Here is a 17,076-nt window from a genome sequence, read left to right as displayed (position 1 = left end):
AAATCTTCTAGGACAGCCTAGATTCTTCCCTTCTTCTCTCCCCTCCCTCTGCTCCTTCTCCTTCCCCTCTGCCCCTCCCTCCCCTCTCCCTCTCTTCCGCCTTCCCTGTCCCTTCCTTTGCCCTCTCTCTTTCTTACCCCTCTCTCTGTGTTCCCTGGCTCTTTCCTTTTTTGCCTCTTCCTTGTCCTTTCTCTCTCCTCTCTCCTTTTCCCTGCTCTTCTGCCCCAGCGGCCTCATACCTTCCAGTGCTTGTTCCGGTAAAGCCACAATTCTGTCCCCAGAATTCATGGATTGTACCTGGTGCACCGATTCCCACAGCCTGATGGGAGCCAGAATCAATACTTGCACCCCCATTGATTCACAGTATCTGACAGGAGACCTCAGGACTGTATTTACAAGGCAGCCGGCCAACTAGCTAAACTTTCCACAAGATTCTGATCACAGCGGGATAATGAGCATGTTTGGTGATGGTGATTGATATTCTTTTGGTATAAAGTGGGGATCTTGCACTCTTTTCATAGTAAGCAAAACATATTTATCTGTGTCCATTTAGTCCCTATCCCCGTGCTCACCAGATAGTAGGTTCTCACAATGAAAAATGGTGTCAGCTTGAGAACAGCTTTTCCAGGAGCCCTGTGGACTGGATGCCAGCGCCCTCAGAAAGGCTGGCAGCACCTGGTGTGCAAAGGAGATTTGTACTCCAGGGCGGCCTCATCCTACTGTGTGTCCTTGGGCAGGATCTCTCTTTCTTGGGCCTCAGTATCTCCTCTTGTGTAAGGGCATGGATGAGATCAGGGATCTGCATTTTCTTTTCGCTTTTGGTCACTTGAGACCCCAACTGAGGTCTAGGTTGAAGGCCTTGGAACCTACCCCTCCCACAAGCTCCTGAGGGGCTTCAGTGGGGTCCAGAGTGCTGCCTGTAAGACCCCAGCATGGCACTGGGCAGTTGCTGAGAAGGAGGCAAGACCTGCTCAGAAGTGTTAACCATAGCCTTCACTCATCTTGCCTGAAAAGGTCAGGATAGCCTCCTTTCAAATGATCTCCTTCTACTGTGGCTTATAGTTACCATTGCCCTCTGGTAATTCCTTAGGCAAAACAGCAGCAGAATAACAATGCAAAGCCATCATGCCACTGTTTCAGAGAAATAGGTTGGAGGTTTAAGAAAATGATTGCAGGTATGTTAAGTAAATGAAATTGCTGGACAATGCCCCAGCCCCAGGAAATTTAAAGTAGTGGAGGCCACGCTCTCAATTTGTGTCCTGCAGCGTGCAGTAAGAATGCAGCGTGAGCTTTTAGCTTGATGTCCCTGACTTTTGTCAGGCAGCCATTTAGTATTACCACTCTTTAATAGAGCCCACGCAGGACTGTGATTTCCAGGGGAGTGATCTCCCGGTGTCAGCATTCCTGCAGAAACCTCGCACAGGGGGCTGCTCTGATGAAATAGCTTTGCGGAGCCCTACTTCGGACCAGTTAATTCTAGGCTCTCTGATGTCTCTGTGATGCCCCTGCCTCTTTCCGTGTGTTTCTCTTGTGCTTTGTTGTCTCTCCTAGCCTCATGGCTATGCCAGGACCTACCAGGCAGCCCGACTAGGGCCCTTCTGAAACTCCACAGATGTGAAATACTAAATTCTTACAGGGCCAGATTGAACAGCAGTACACTGAACTTGGCTTTGCCCCTTGGCTTCTCAGTGGTTTATGAGAAAGATTTCATCCATTTTTTTTTTCTGTTTTCTTTTTCACCACCGACTCACTCCCGCTGCCCCAGTGACATGCATCAAGTCCCCACAGCAGGGATAACAGAAGCAACCTGTTAATACGCCTTTGTTTTCAGAGTCCTTGATGCCAAGCATGGGGAAATAATTTGTGTAACTCACACTCTGTTTCAAAAGCCATGTGAGCATTTTCCTTTGTCTTCTGAAGAAAAGTAGCATCATCCCCCGTTTTTAGGTGGGGAGGTTGAAGCCTGCAGTGGTTAGATACTGGGGGCTGGTGTCAAACAGCCAGAGAGTGGCAGAGTCACAACTTGGGGCTAGGTCCACTTAACCCCCCCAGAAGTGTTTGCCACACTTTCCTTTTGTCTACTAACCACATGTCTGGCCAGTTCTTTATATGGGATCCCAACATATAGCAAGGCCCATTGTTTATATCGGATGCCAATCTTGGGATGCTGTGTTTGTCCGTTGCCACCCATAGAAATCTCAGTCTTCAAAGTCCCACGTGAACCTCCTTTGCTCTACGGAGTCTTCTCCACTGCCCAGCACTGAAGATCAACTGTAAACAACCCTAGCAGGCACCTTCTCAACTTTAAACACTGCTGGAAACCTGCTTCCATCCTGCTCATTTCTTACCATTGCTGAGACCCTGTTAATATCATCCCCCTTCTGTCACTCTTCTCTGCCCATTTGCGTCTTGAAAATTCCACACTCTCTGCAGGTCGAGTCTCGGGCAGTGCAGCAGGCAGAGGAAGACCCGAGTTTAGCCGGCACTGCCTCCCGTGGAACTTCTGAGTGCCTGCCCTGTGACCCCACGATCCCATCGCTGAGCATTAAGAAGTTGGCTTTCATGCTCAGGGTAGAGTCGAGTTGCTCTTGGTGACACCAGATGGCTAGCAGCAACATGCACGGTGTGTCGCCATTTGACACTAGAATCTCTGATTTTTGTTGCTGAAAGAATTGAAAAAGACACTAGTTGCCTCTTCTATTTGATCCATGAAGACATTGAGACCCAGATTTAAATCACCTGTCCAAGTTCAAGCAGCAAGTGGGGTGCAGCCTCTAGCTTGGTCTTAAGTTTCCTGAGGCCAAGTTTACTGGCAAGCTTGGTTCTTATTTAGCCTGGTGGCTGCAGATTCAAGCATTGCCTGGGCCAGCAGCAGAATGTCCTTATTTACACTTGACCTCATAGTCCATGTGTCATTTACCAATGGAGGTAAACTGTTGGTTCCACAATTCATGGCTTATTCTAATTTCTCATGGGTCTCAGCCTACTTTCCTAGGTTTATACCCACTGCTTCCCTTTTCATATCCAGATCCCCCATGTTGTCTAGAACAGTGTCTCACACGGTGAAACAGCTCAGGAAAGATTACTAATGAGTGAATCCGTGTGGTTCCTGTCTCTGTAGGTTAGAACACGAAATCCAGGCGCTGAAGGAAAAGATCTGTGAGGGCGATGGTACTCAAAGAGGTCCTCTTGGGAGGCTGGAGGGGAAGGCTGCTTCTGCCAGCTTGCTGTCCAGTGCTGAGAAACCGCACCTGGTACCCCTGATGGATGCCAGGTACTCAACATTAAACGTACTGGGTTTGCATTTTATGTGATTTCATGACTTACTGCACCTGTAGTGGCTAGCCTGCATATGGGGGATCTGTCAAAGGCAGCAGGGGGCACATGGGCCTGAGAAGTGCTGTCTTTGTCAGCTGATGCTTGGCTAGTAGTGAAGCAAAGGGTCGTTGGAAGGAAATCAAGGAGCTGAGGACTTGTCAGCCAAATCCAGTGAATCTTGGTGCAAATGGTTTCTGTGAGGAGGTGGAATTAAAAGACACAGGGTGAGCGTTCCTCCAGAAATGCGAGGCCAAGTTGAAAAGAACATAAACAAGAAAAAGAGGGCTTTGCACTGGCAGTTAAGTTGTGTAAGTCATAGATTACAAATAGATGAAGTTTATTACAACACTGTACTAGTATATTAAGAATGACTATGAGAAGAGTCACATAATTAACATGATTGTCAACTAAGGTGCCATTGTTGACATAGTCTTTCTTTACCTGTTTTTTTTTTTTTAAAGGTTATTTTCCTCCACTCTATCTATATTCAGAGGACATTTCAGATTGGGCAGGTCCTGAGCCAGGATATTGGGGATAATGTATTTGGATATTGGAATGCCTGAGCCTGTAGTCCTTTCAGACTCTAGGTCGTCCACATCTTCTGTGGACTACTTTAAGATTCAAGTGAAGATCAGGAGAAATCATCTGTAGATGGCCTTGGCTCGTGATCAGTTGCTCTTGATTTTGTTTTCAGTGCTAAAGAGTAAATATTCTACTTTATTTGGGCTATTATATCTCAAATAGTAATCTCTTTACCTATCATTTTAGAAAATTAGAACCTTATTTCTCTGTAGTCAGTAGTATAAAAATGTTTCTCACATTTATTCTGCATGTGCTTAGAAAGATGAAGCCATTGGTTGAGTGAGTGACTGACTGCACTGAGGTGTACACATGACAGGTATCTCATATAAAATAATCAGTGTCTGTCAGATTAAGAGAGGGGAGCCTAGAAGTGAGGAAGGCTTCGCTTTTGGCAGTCTGAGCCATGAGATTCTTCTCTCTCATGAGATAGAATTAATCTCTGATGAGATTAAATTCTCTAGTCTCTGGTTGCTTGGGTGGATTGACCTAAAGACAGCCAGAGATTGGGCCTGAGTAAGGCTGATGCTTCTACTCCATTTACTGTACCTACATTCTATGGAGCACCAAGTATTCGATTGACAAGAGCTTCACAAATCAATGACTTCTAACTTCTGCCCAATCATGTCCTTATGCCAGCCATTTTGAAAAGTGGAGACCTGGGCAGGCACTGTGGCGTAGTGGGTAAAGCTGCCACCTGTGATGCCAGCATTCCATATGGGCTCTGGTTCGAAACCTCACTACTCCACTTCTTTTTTGTTTGTTTGTTTTTTGTTTTTATTTTTTTATTTTTATGGATTACAATGGCTCCCCCCCCCATAACGTCCCTCCCACCCGCAACCCTCCCCTTTCCCACACCCTCTCCCTTTCCATTCACATGAGGATTCATTTTCGATTCTCTTTATATACAGAAGATCAGTTTAGCATACATTAAGTAAAGATTTCAACAGTTTGCTCCCACACAGAAACATAAAGTGAAAAATAATAGATGATTTTTTAAATGATGATGAAATCAGATCAGACCTATTGTCATGTTTAATCCCAGTGAGAGTCAAGTTGGGAATTGATAATTTCTTTCTTTCTTTTTTTTTTTTTTACAGAAGATCAGTTTAGTATACATTAAGTAAAGATTTCAACAGTTTGCACCCCCATAGAAACACAAAGTGAAATATACACTTCTGATACAGCTCCCTGCTAATGCACCTGAAAAGCAGCGGAGAGTGGCCCAAGAGCTTGGGTCTCTGCATCTATGTGGGAGACCTCAAAGAAGCTCCTGGCTCCTGGCTTTGGCCCAGCCCAGCACTGGCCATTGCAGCCACTTGGGGAGCAAACCAGCAGATGGAAGATCTCTCTCTCTCTCTCTCTCTCTCTTTCTCTCTTTCTCTCTTTCTCTCTCTCTTTGGAAAGTGAACCAGCAGATGGAAGATCTCTCTCTCTCTCCCTCTCTCTCTCTCTCTCTCTTTCTCTGTATCTCCTCTCTCTAACTCTACCTTTAAAATATATCTTTTTTTAAAAAAATATTTTATTTATTTATTTGAGAGGTAGAGTTACAAATACTGAGAGGGAGAGAGAGGTCTTCCATCCGATGGTTCACTCCCCAGATGGCTGCAATGGCCAGAGCTGTGCCAATTCAAAGCCAGGAGCCAGGAGCTTCTTTCAGGTCTCCCACGTGGGTGCAGGGGCCCGAGGACTTGGGCCATCTTCTACTGCTTTCCCAGGCCACAGCAGAGAGCTAGATCGGAAGTGGAGCAGCCAGGACCAGAACCGGCGCCCATATGGGATGCCAGGGCTTTAGCCCACTGCGCCATAGTGCTGGTCCCTAAAATATATCTTAAAAAAAGAAAAGTGGAGATGTTAAGATACAGTATCTCTGGATTGGCGCTGATAACCCAGTTACAGTCCAGTAACAATATAAGAAGAAAAGGCATTGTTCATCTGCATAATGAAGATTCATAGAGAGTAACTTCTAAAAGTTCATAGAAAATATAATCAAAAGTTTATTTTGGCACAAAAATAATTAAATCTATGCATGCAAGTGTCTTCAGAAGTTGAAAACTATGGAAAAAAATATCCCTGAATTTTAGGATTTTTGCACCGAAATAAACTGACTTTTTAAAAAAAAAAAAATTTATTTGTTTATTTGAAAGATAGAGTTCCAGAGAAAGAAAAGGAGAGACAGACAGAGAGAGATCTTCCATCTGCTGGTTCACTCCCCAAATTGCCACAATGGCCAGGGCTGTGCCAGGCCGAAGCAAGGAGCTTCTTCCAGGTCTCCCACATGGGTGAAGGGTATAGGGACTTTGGCCGTCTTCCACTGCTTTCCCAGGCTCATTAGGGAGTGTGTGGAAGTGGAGCAGCTGGGACTAAAACCAGCACCCATATGGAATGCTGGCACTACAGACCGCAGCTTAACCCTCTGTGCCATAGTGCTGGCCCCCAAACTTATGTTTTAATTCCATTCTCCCACAGATCTTTTGAAGTGTCCTTACACATCTACTTTTCTTTTTTTTTTGTTTAAAGATTTATTTACTTGAAAGAGTTACATAGAGAAGGAAAGGCAGAGAAAGAGAGAGAGAGAGAGAGAGAGAGGTCTTCCATCCAATGGTTCACTCTCCAGTTGGCTGCAACAGCTGGGGCTGTGCCTATCTGAAGCCAGGAGCCAGGAGCTTCTTCCCAATCTCCCATGTGAGTGCAAGGACCCAAGCACTTGGGCCATCTTCTACTGCTTTCCCAGGCCATAGCAGAGAGCAGAATTGGAAGTGGAGCATCCGGGACTTGAACCAACGCTCACATGGGATGCTGGCACTGCAGACGGCGGCTTTACCTGCTACGCCACAGTGCCAGCCCCAGCATCTACTTTTCTTTGTAATCTCATAAATGACCTTGTCGTTGAAGAAAAACTGTCACCTCTATCAGTGTGAGGAGACCAAGGCTTAGGGAAGGAAATGTTCTGCTCAGGTTCAGATCCAAGACTGCGGAGCCTTCTGAAGTCAGAGACTGGCTTTCCCCTCGCCTGCAGTGGGAGTTTCACTAAGTGAATTCCTAGAGGGTTTGGATGGGATCACTTACTCTCCTTTCCAGTCCCAATATTCTTTCATTCCCCCAATTCTGTCTTATCTGTGGAAAACCCAGATATTGAACTTGTGGCACTAGATTTCTTTAAAAACAAAAAACAAAGATTAAAGGTCTCATGTTGTTGTTATGCTTGGCACTTAGGATGAGAAAACTCTCAGTTATGAGGGGCATGCTCATGAAGGGATCTCAAAATGCATGTCCTATGTGGTTGGAAATGTTCACATTTGCCTTGTCTGCACCGTTCTCAGGATCAGTGCTTATATTGAAGAAGAAGTTCAGAGGCGTCTTCAGGATCTGCACCGTGGGCTAGGTGATGACAGCAGTGCCTCTGCAGATATGAGGAAGGTAAGCTGCAGGAGCCAAGCAATACAGTCATTCCCTTTGCAGAACAGCCTTGAGGATAAGTTATTAATGGTGCTGGCAGAGGTGGGATCTTTATGACTTTTTCAGTGAGAGAATTCAGGTGTGGACTGTTCCAGAAAAATATTAAATGTTACCTAGATAGTATAATATTGCTTGGTTGCAGCTTAACAGTTTAATAATAATATTGATTTAAGAGTGACTTTATATTAGATTTTATAATTTTTTGAAAACACTTCAGTGGATATAAAGTCCCCTAACATGCTGTATTTTCATAGTTTGATTTATAAAAATCCTACATTTTTCTCTTTCTCCCCCAAATACAATCAGTTACCATTGGCACTTAATTTACTTTGTAAATTATCCAACATAGAAATGTAATTTTGCTGTTGAGAAGATACATGTTTGTGACAAGTTGAATGTTATCAAAATTAAGACAGTTCATTTCTAAACCGAAAATTACGAAATATCCTAAGGAGACCTTGCATTTAATGTCCTTCTTAGAATTCCAAGATTAGGAGTAAACGGCTTAGTTCTGTTACGGGCAGATTGGTCACTAGAGCCAGGCTTACCTTGGGAATATAAGTTTTACTGAAGGATTGTCATTGTTGAATGACAAGTATGTTTCTTTAGAATTTTATTCCCATAAATACTTCGAATCAATCTTTCCCCCTCCCCATGAACAAGCTATAATTTAATATAGAGCGCTTTTTATTTTCTTTTCAGAATAATGAGAAACTTCACAATGGCACCATTCAACGTAAGCTAAAATATGAGGTAGGTAATGATTTTTCAGATTGATAGGGTCGCCTTAAATTATGGCATGCTTGTGTGATTAAATTTTCTTAATGTTTAGTTGCATAATTAGAATTTTGAAGTCCCAGTGAGATTAATGGCTAATAGGAAAGGCAAGCTATTATATGGACTTGAAATTAAACGGAATCCTGCAGGTTGAAATTGCTTTGACTTTATTTGAATGGCATGTAGCTGTGGTGGAGCTTTGCCCAGTTTTTCATCCATAACAGTATCCTTTCCCTTGGTCTGCATTTAAAAGGCAGAATTATATAATCAGAATCAGATATGGGGTTTGGAAATGAAACTGAGCATTTCTCTATGTTTAAAAGAAAAAAAACCTGGTCATTTCATAGACTGTGAGTTGGCAGTAGTACAAAGAAAAGACTCGCGATTGATTAGCTTATTTCTCTTGTGCATTGTCAAACCAAGGTTTATTTGGGCATACAATTTGTAGGGTTTTACTTGTATTTTTCTCTACCGAGGGGCATATAGTCTTTCCCATACTGTTCTAAATTTAATAAATAAATAAGTGAAAAGTTAAAAGCAAACAAAAACCTAATAGGTGGTAGACATTTTCTGGACGGTTGTCCACACATTACTGAACAGAGAGTGAGAAGGCTGGATGTTCCACAGTGGGCTCAGCTGACTCTGACCTAACCGCAGCCACCCCCTGCCACTGATCTTGTAATGACACCCTCCTCCTTTGGACACCCATATCCTTAGCAGGAACCACATGCAAAGCACGATGTTGCTTTGCGTTTCTGTGTGTCTGACACATCACAGGCATGCAGTAAGCCTACCATGGTGATGCTTTGTGTATAACTGTGATGGTAATCTAACCACTGCGGGCATAATTAAGGATTCCCGTAGAAAGAATCAAAAGGAGAGTGAAATGTGACCTGGTTTGGACTTTTTTTTTTTTTTTTTTTGGCATTACCCTGAAACTTTTAGTAAGTACACCCTGATTTATTTAGCATTTTTAATGTACCATCATGGATTATTTTCACAACTAAATTTGACCTTTTACACACCAAATCCAAGGTCTTAGGATCTATTTTAGAGAAAATGAAATCTTAGGCCAAGAAATGGATACTGTGGATCAATTCTATTCAGTGCTATCAAAAATACCCAACGATTCATAAGCTATAGAATATGGAAATAACTATTCTCTATATGAATCAGATCTACTCTTGAATCATATGTCAATCAACAGGAATGGCTTGGGGTTTCAATTTAACCTCTGAATTAATGCACCCAATGAAACTAATGACTACCAGGAGTATCATGTGCGAAAGAATGGCAGAAAGTGATGCCATATCCCCATTTCAACCTTTTTTTGACATCTTGAACAGAAAAAACAGTCTCGGCTGGCACGGTGTCTTGCCCCACTTCTGTCCAAAGACACCACTGATACCTCCCACGTCCTTAGAGAAGCGAGGCAGGAGGTGGACCCGGACCACTGCTGGAGTTGTCCTGTGAACCAGAGCATCTCAGACCCTAAAACTTCCTCCTCAGCATCACAAAAGACAGCCTGGCAGTCCAGAGATCTGCCCCCTGTTCCTGGGGTGCCTCAGCACCAGGCTTGCAAATATCACCCTCCTGAGCCTGCTGGCCATTGTGAACACAAGTGTTTTCATGGGTCTCCACTCTCTGTTCTTGACGAAAGCAACACCAGTGCTGCTGCAGACGTTCAAGGTAAGGCAGCCAATTCCAGCCAAGTGCTATCTGATACAGATGAACACGGCTCGGGAGCTGAGTCCACCTGGACTTTGCTGCACCATACGTCCCAGGAGGTGTCTCTGAATGGTGGAAGCAAGCAGGCCCGACAGAGCAAAGTGTTGTGCTTTGTTCTCGCGGAGAGCGTTTCTCAAGAGGAGGTCGCATCCGCCGGTGCTCCTTGGAGTGCACCGGCCTCCGGCTTTTGTAGTGAGCAGCAGGATGAGAAAGAGTTGGCTGCTAAAAAGATCAGCTCTTCTGAGTCACTGCTAAGTATCAGGACGGAAGGAAACTATGGACTGGGATACTTTTACCACAAGTTCTCAGATCTTTATAAAGATACCAGCCATCAGCTGCTGCAGGCTGGCACGAGGGTGGTGGACCAGGCCAGGCACGTGGGCAGCCTGTGTGACCCGAGTGGACTCACTTCCCACGTGACAACATTCATCAGGAACCTGCCGATTCTGAAGCACTTACCCCTGGATGTGCCCTTTAAGTCCCACGTGGTGGTATCGGGATCTGATTCCTTCCCTGAAGCTCAGGTTGGCAGCAGCCACCAGGAAGAGGCAGGGAGCATGAGGCAGGCGGAGACCGGTGTGCCGTGCCCAGCGTTTGTAGCGTCGGGATCGCCAGGGGGCTCACCAAGCTCGGTTTTCCGCCTTGAACGTGAAGGTGCTAGGAAGGGTTCTGCCCTGAAGCAGACCCTTGTGCAATTCCCAGACCAAATGCTGCACCTTCAAGAGCGCCCTCTAACGGACTTTCTCCAACACATGTCTTGTTCGCTACCAGAACCTTTGGGCGACGTGAGCGAAGCCGAAGGCGTTTACTGGCTTGCCGTTGCTAACTGCACAGAGCCCGACCCCCAGCCCGCATGCCTGCTCCTGCTGCGGTCAGCCCTGATGGCTCTGGTTCTGTCAGACAGTCACCCAGGCTCAATGACCCTTTTTCACACTCTTCCTTTCTCCGGATTACGGGAGATTCAAGTCGGCTTCGGTGGACAGAGTGTCCGGTTCCTAGGCTCCACAGCGGATCTCCTGCTCACCGTGTTCAGTTACAACAAAAACCTCTCGCAGCAGCTGTGCCGTGACCTCGTCCGTGTCCTAACGCCAGAGTCTGAAGCCGCTGTCTGCGCCAATCACCCTTTGCTCCAGCAGGATCTGGTGCAGCTCTCGCTTGATTGGAAAGCAGAAATCCCTGATTTAGTTTTGGCAAGCGGAGTAGGGTTGTCGTCCAGATTCCAGACTGCCATGGTTGACATGATTTACTTTCTTCACGGAAACATGGAAGGCAGCATCCCCTCCCTGGCGGAGCTGCAGTTACTGCTCTACACGACCGTCCGGGTGGAGGGGCAGCCCGGCCCCGGCTGCAGCTCGCTGCTCCTCCTCAACACCCACATCGCGCTCGTGCGTGCAGATGGCGTCTTCCACCCGCACACCCCGTCGCTAGGCACGCCTCCCTCCCGCGCACAGTTTGATGTGATCGCATGCCGTGCGCTGGGTGAGTTCCGGTGCGCTGTGGTCCCGGAGAAGAAAACTGTCTCCACAGTAGAACTTATCTTCTCACAAAGAGGCAGGCTTGCATCAGATTCAAAAAAGAGTCCAGAGGCCCCGCACGTTCCGCCGGAGCCTCGGGGTAGTCAGGCTGGGGCCCCTGAGGTCTGGAAACTGACGTTCAATTCTGAAGATGAGGCTCTGTGGCTAATCTCCCATTTGACAAGATCCTAGGGAGGAGACTTTTAGAGATGCGCTACATATTTTTTGAGAACTTTAATAAAAAACATGAAGACAGTCAAGGAAATAGGAATATATCAGTTTGATTAATTAAATTGGAACTGGAAAATTGCAGACTTCTAAAATTGATAATGTAAATATTTTAAATACAGCAAAAAGAAAATAGTAGCTGGTAGCAGAGAACTGATAAGGTATATTTATCACCACCTTGCTTTATTTTCTTGAAACCTGGGCTTGTAACTTTGGATCAGACTCAGTATTTGGGAGGTGATTAAAGCATTTCTGACCGCTTGGCTTCCTTCATGTCTTTTTAGTGTGGTGACTTGGAATCCGTACGTGCCTGCCAGATTCTGGCAGACTCATATGTGCCACCTGAAAAAGCGCCCAGCCTGGCGGTGACCTGCGTTGACATCCTCTGTCGTAGTTGTGATTAGGACCACCATGTGGCAGAGCACATCAGTGCTGTGCTGAGCTTCCGAGAAGGACCCAGGGATTCCACATGGCCTCCCGCTTCTGTAATGCGCGGACTCCAGACAGCAGTGCGTGCCCTGCAGTGTTTTCTTCTTCAGCTAATTGCCTCTTCCTTCCTCCTCTGCTGTTTCCTCCCTGCTCCCTTCCAACCTATCTGATTTAGTGACTTACTCACCGATTTGACTTCCCCCGCACTCCAACCTCTGGATGAGGTGTTCTGCGACCTCCAGTTGGGGTGAGTTCCCACCCACGTTTCCCTGGCCTAGATCTCCTCTCTCCATCCGGTAGTTGGTTGCCTGCCTCCTTTGTAAGACCCTTTGCAGCGTGTGGACTTCCTCTGTCCACTCCTGTTAACTGTATCATGAGTAATAAGGTTACAACTGCTGAGTGTACTTCCTGTTCTGTCTGACCCTAGTTGTTCTGCCACTGTTCCCTTGTCTCTCAAGTGTGTGTTCTACCAAATTCCAAAGTTTCAGAAGGAGGCTCCTGTTTCGCTCTCAACTGGGGTCATGCTCCTCCCCCTACCCCCGGTAGCCACTCACACAACCTTGTATGCAATTGAGTGAATCAAGGATTCTGTTAACCTGCTTGTCATAGCCCTGGCATGGAGGGGCCATTTTTCCTTCTGTCCAAATCTTGGAATCACGTTCAATAAATTGTTACAGCCTCTTCTTCATTTCTGTTCCTAATTGATGACAGGGATGGTGTCAAAACTTAACCACCCAGAAACTTATCACCTCCTTTTGGCCAGGAAGCACACATCTTCCCTCTCTTCCTTATCAAAAGTGACTTAACTGTTTCTATGTTTACTTATTTTTTATCTACCCAGTTTCTGTGGAACGAACAGAAAAAGGTAGGAAATTGGAGAATGTGTCACAGTTGACAAACTGGTGGCTACAGCCTTGTTTGCTTTGGACCAGTGCAGGTATTTTGTTTTGTTCTTTAAGGCAATTTAATTCTCTCATGTTATTATGTGCAGAATAACTTCCAAAACACTCCCCACCGCATACCTACACACCTTACTGCCTTATAACTGAAGGCCTTTGTGTGAGAAGGACATCATTCAAATCAGCTTGTCATCCCCTGTCTTGGCTGGTAGGTCATCTTGTATCATGGAAAAATTCCCAGAATCTACCATGACAGTCATGGAAAAGCTTATCCATAATATTTTTCCTATTTTAACTGTTTTCTACTTTTTTCTCAGTTGATGTAATTGTGCATTGGTTTTTCTAAATTGTCCCACTTGGTGTGTTAGCTTTGTATCTTTGATCATGAAGAGCAGAGGGAGTAGAATTTAAGATACCTGCATGGGTTGCCAAGGTCAGGAAGAGGCAGCAAATTTCAATAGCTCAGGATTTTAGCAGAGAGTGTTAAATGCTGAACAGATAGACCTGCTTGTCCTCACAGGTACTGAAGCATGTTATCAATCATGGTCTTTAGTGTTTTTCCCAGGTGGAGCATGCAGCAAGTATCAGCATTGCATAAAATCATATTATTCAGTATAACATCTTCAGTGCCTTATGACACAAGTAGGCTGCAATCAGGATTGCATTCAGATCTCACCGAGGAGCAGAAGCAGCATACAGCAATCCTACTTTGGACATCACTTGCCTCACCGAAGCCTGCTTGGCACCCTGAGATAAAGTATGGTTCCTAGGTGTGGGAGCTGGATATACTGTCCGTGAAGTAGGTATCCAGGTTCTGATAATGCCTTTGGAAGCCAGGAGAGTCCCATTAGTGCCACTGTCCACTGTGGCTTCTATCCTAATGGCCTCCTCCTGGCTCGTTTGTCAGAAGTGCTAAGCCCAAGACATGCCTCTCATGGGAACTGGGTATGACAGTCTAAGTATTCAACCCAATATAACATCTCAGTTGTAACGAGTTTCTGAATCAAAAGAACATAGAGGCTCATATGTAGTTGGTTATGTAGCATTTTGCATTGTAATATAGGTATAAACACTTAAATTGTGGGGCCTGTTAATACATTCTAGATGGTACCTCCTTGTATCCTTTTGAAACAGTGATTTTTATCTGAATTTATTCATTTTGCTCACAGCTGCCTGTCTTGCAGACTTGTGGTTGGCAGGCTGAATTTATTTAGTCTTTGTTGAAAAACATTTCAAGACAGTTTGTCTCTCTATTCTCATTACTTAAAAAATGTACATGCATCCCGTTAAGCCTTCGAACCATAATAATTACAGTAATTTTTAGTTACATTCTTTTTCTCAGATGACTTCAAGCTTTGTATGATGAATAGTTTATAGTGATTTTTAGTAATGTGTCTTTGATGGTCAAGCAGTCTTTTTTATATAGACCAGTTTCTAAGGACCTCATTTTGTGAATGCAGTCCCAGTCTTCAGTATGTAACTAAGACAGCTCTGCTCATCCCATAAATTATCTGTTTGATATGTATTGTATCAGCTAGCTATTACCAAATAGCAATGCTCAAAATTTCAGTAGCATATCCAAACAAAAACAAGCAGGAAAGCTTTTATTTCTCACTGCGGGCTTGCAGCAACTCTGCTGTAGACTACAGGTCATCCACAGTTCAACGAGGGCTGGTCTGCCCAACAGTGTCTCATTTTAAAGTCTTTGTTCTAAAAAAAGGTTTGATGATAACAGAAGCACAAAAGAGCTGCCATGCAAGCCTCTGCTGTTAACATATAATTGGCCATCCCAAGTCACATAACCAAGCCCAGGTCCAGGAGTGAGGGAGTACATTCCACCCCACCAAAGGGCCGCGGCAAGATTCTATCTGCACTACTGCTGCAGGGAGAGAAGACTCGGTGTCCTCTTCCATCTCTCTGCTTGACTGCTTCCTTGGATGAACTGACCACTTGCTACCTCTGAAACAGTCTCTTCCTTGGGAGCTGCTGTCATTGTTAGATCCCTCTTTCCCAGAGTCTTCCTTACTGTGATCTCTGTCTGCAGAATCCATCCATCCATGGCATCCTCTATAGCAGAACAAAAGAAGCCTAGTGGGAAATCTGTACTACATCACAACCCTTCAGAGAGGAAAATTATTCACTCTCCTACCCCTGATTTTCTTGACCCTAACGCCCCTCCGTCCCACCACTTCTTCTTATACAACACAGCTTCCAAACCGTCACCATCTGACCTCTTGTCAAGCTCCACCCCTGTAAATTGTTAAAGCCTCCTTTATAAGGAATGGAGCTGAATAATCTAGTTAATGTGATGGAGATTCTACTGTAAATCACTCCTCCTACCTGTTCTTCTAATATCTGGTTAACATCTTTTGTTCCTGAAGATGTGGGTTTCGATGAGGGCAGCAATTCCAGCCACCATTTATATGGTACTTTACCCTGTGTTCCTGTGATCATTACAGTGATCTTCTTTAGAGGACTTATAATCCATCTTCATTTCTTAGTTGAGAATTGATATTCAGAAAGAATTAATTCATTGAGAATCTAGACTTTAGCCCAGGCCTCCAAAATATATGTTTGTTTCACAATACAAAAGCCACCTCCTAGTCAGTTATTTTTGACATTGTCATCTTTTTAATTGGCTTTTTTTTTAATTGACTTTTTCCCACAGGAATGACTTTGCTAGAAATGAGTCTTTGTAAGCATTGCTAAATTGATTCTGTAATTGCTGGACATTAAAGATTGTCGGTCTCTGAATAAATTGAGGTCATTGTTGTTATTGTTTTCAAAGATTGCCTTACCGGTTTTTTTGTAGTTCCGTTGCTGCCTTGTAGGGGCCCCATGACTCCTTTTTGCTCTCTGCATTTTTGACTCCTGCTGAAGAAAATTGTAGCTAGTCATAGTATGAATATGGTCAGGTAACCTTGGACGCTCGATGTTCTTCCTGTAGCTGGATAGTTAATTAACATGTCCTACAGAAAGCTGAGGAGGGAATTTCGCGCCTCTGCCTTTGATTCTCTCGTGAGCCATAGAATTCAGCACAGTTTGGGCCAAAGTAAGGGCTCAGCAAAACCCCAGTGAATGAAGATGCGTGGTTCTTCCAATGATTGATGGAAAGGCATTGTAGAACTCGAGGGAGAACCTCCAGTTTTTCCTCCTGAGGGTCCTAAACTGTCCGATTCATGTTTGCTGGTATCACCTAGCAGTTGTTGCCATGTTACAAGTCAGGCATACCAGACCCGATATTAAGTCTTTTTTTTTTTTTTAAGTCTGGCATTTATTGATGAGTTGTCCAGAGATGATGACCATTAAAGGAAGAGTAGTCTTTTGGGATCTGGAGAAAGATAGTGACATTTTTAATAGATTCACATTGAAACATTCATCATATATCCAGCATTTCCAAACCTTGACGCAATGTAGGTCAACTCATACTGACATGGAAGAAGTCATCGATTCTGTTAAGAATCATGGATTGGAAATGTCAACTAAACCACTAAACTCAATATGTTCCACAAACACTTCTGTCCAACATGGTTTGTCATTTTCTGGGTCTTTCAAAATTAAATTTTGAGTTTAAATTTTGAAATCTAGGTAATTGAATTAGTTATCTAGGACAATCAGAATTAAAGAAATACTCCTTTACTTGAAAATTTGTCTTTCTATTTCCTGGCACAATTCTAAGCTCATTTCAAAAATGAGATAAGCTTAGCACTGTTTCTTCATGCCAGGGTGTTGTTCAAGCTTTGTTCTTGATTGCCATGGATGGTGAGGGCATCCCTGTAGCATGTGTGGTTCACGTATCTTAGCAAGAACCCATTCAGTTCTATTTACTAACCCTGCAAAGATAGCATGATGGCATTAAGACGAGATCCCTTCACAGCCTAAGCAGGTTTCCCCTGGAAATGGATATAAGCATGCCTTGACTGTTTACTGTACTCATAATTTACACTTGTTCACACAGTTCCCTTTATTCCTCATTGCTTATACCTTAGCTTAGACTTGGAGATGTAACAGACTCTCACCATCTCTCTCCCAGATTCCCATTCCAAACTGCTGTGGCATAGCAGGCATCCGATGTATAATGGCTCTCATTAGAACTTACTGTGGCATGTAGCTGAAAAAAAGGAGGGGCTAGAGCTGTGCACTAT

At 44.3% G+C, this 17,076-nt stretch overlaps 1 protein-coding gene across 7 annotated transcripts in view; it reads left to right on the top strand.

Moving 5' to 3' along the window:
* The window catches only part of KIF16B (kinesin family member 16B), a 314,749-nt gene that overhangs the window by 207,807 nt on the left and 89,866 nt on the right, over window positions 1-17,076 (top strand). For 4 of the 7 annotated variants that reach the window (XM_008256361.5, XM_070052109.2, XM_008256360.5 and 1 more), the window contains 3 exons: window positions 3,122-3,274; window positions 7,221-7,317; window positions 8,059-8,109. In XM_008256361.5, coding sequence (XP_008254583.3) covers window positions 3,122-3,274; window positions 7,221-7,317; window positions 8,059-8,109 — 301 coding nt within the window. Of the gene's footprint in view, window positions 1-3,121; window positions 3,275-7,220; window positions 7,318-8,058; window positions 8,110-9,479; window positions 15,690-17,076 lie in introns of those variants that run through there. The other 3 variants (XM_008256359.5, XM_008256358.5, XM_070052112.2) reach the window with 2 other exon arrangements.

Source organism: Oryctolagus cuniculus, chromosome 11 (genome assembly GCF_051225735.1).
Source record: "Oryctolagus cuniculus isolate XC-2025 breed Fujian yellow rabbit chromosome 11, ASM5122573v1, whole genome shotgun sequence".
Classification (NCBI taxonomy): domain Eukaryota; kingdom Metazoa; phylum Chordata; class Mammalia; order Lagomorpha; family Leporidae; genus Oryctolagus; species Oryctolagus cuniculus.
Note: the sequence above shows the minus strand (reverse complement) of the source record. Positions and strands in the feature narration are given on the sequence as shown.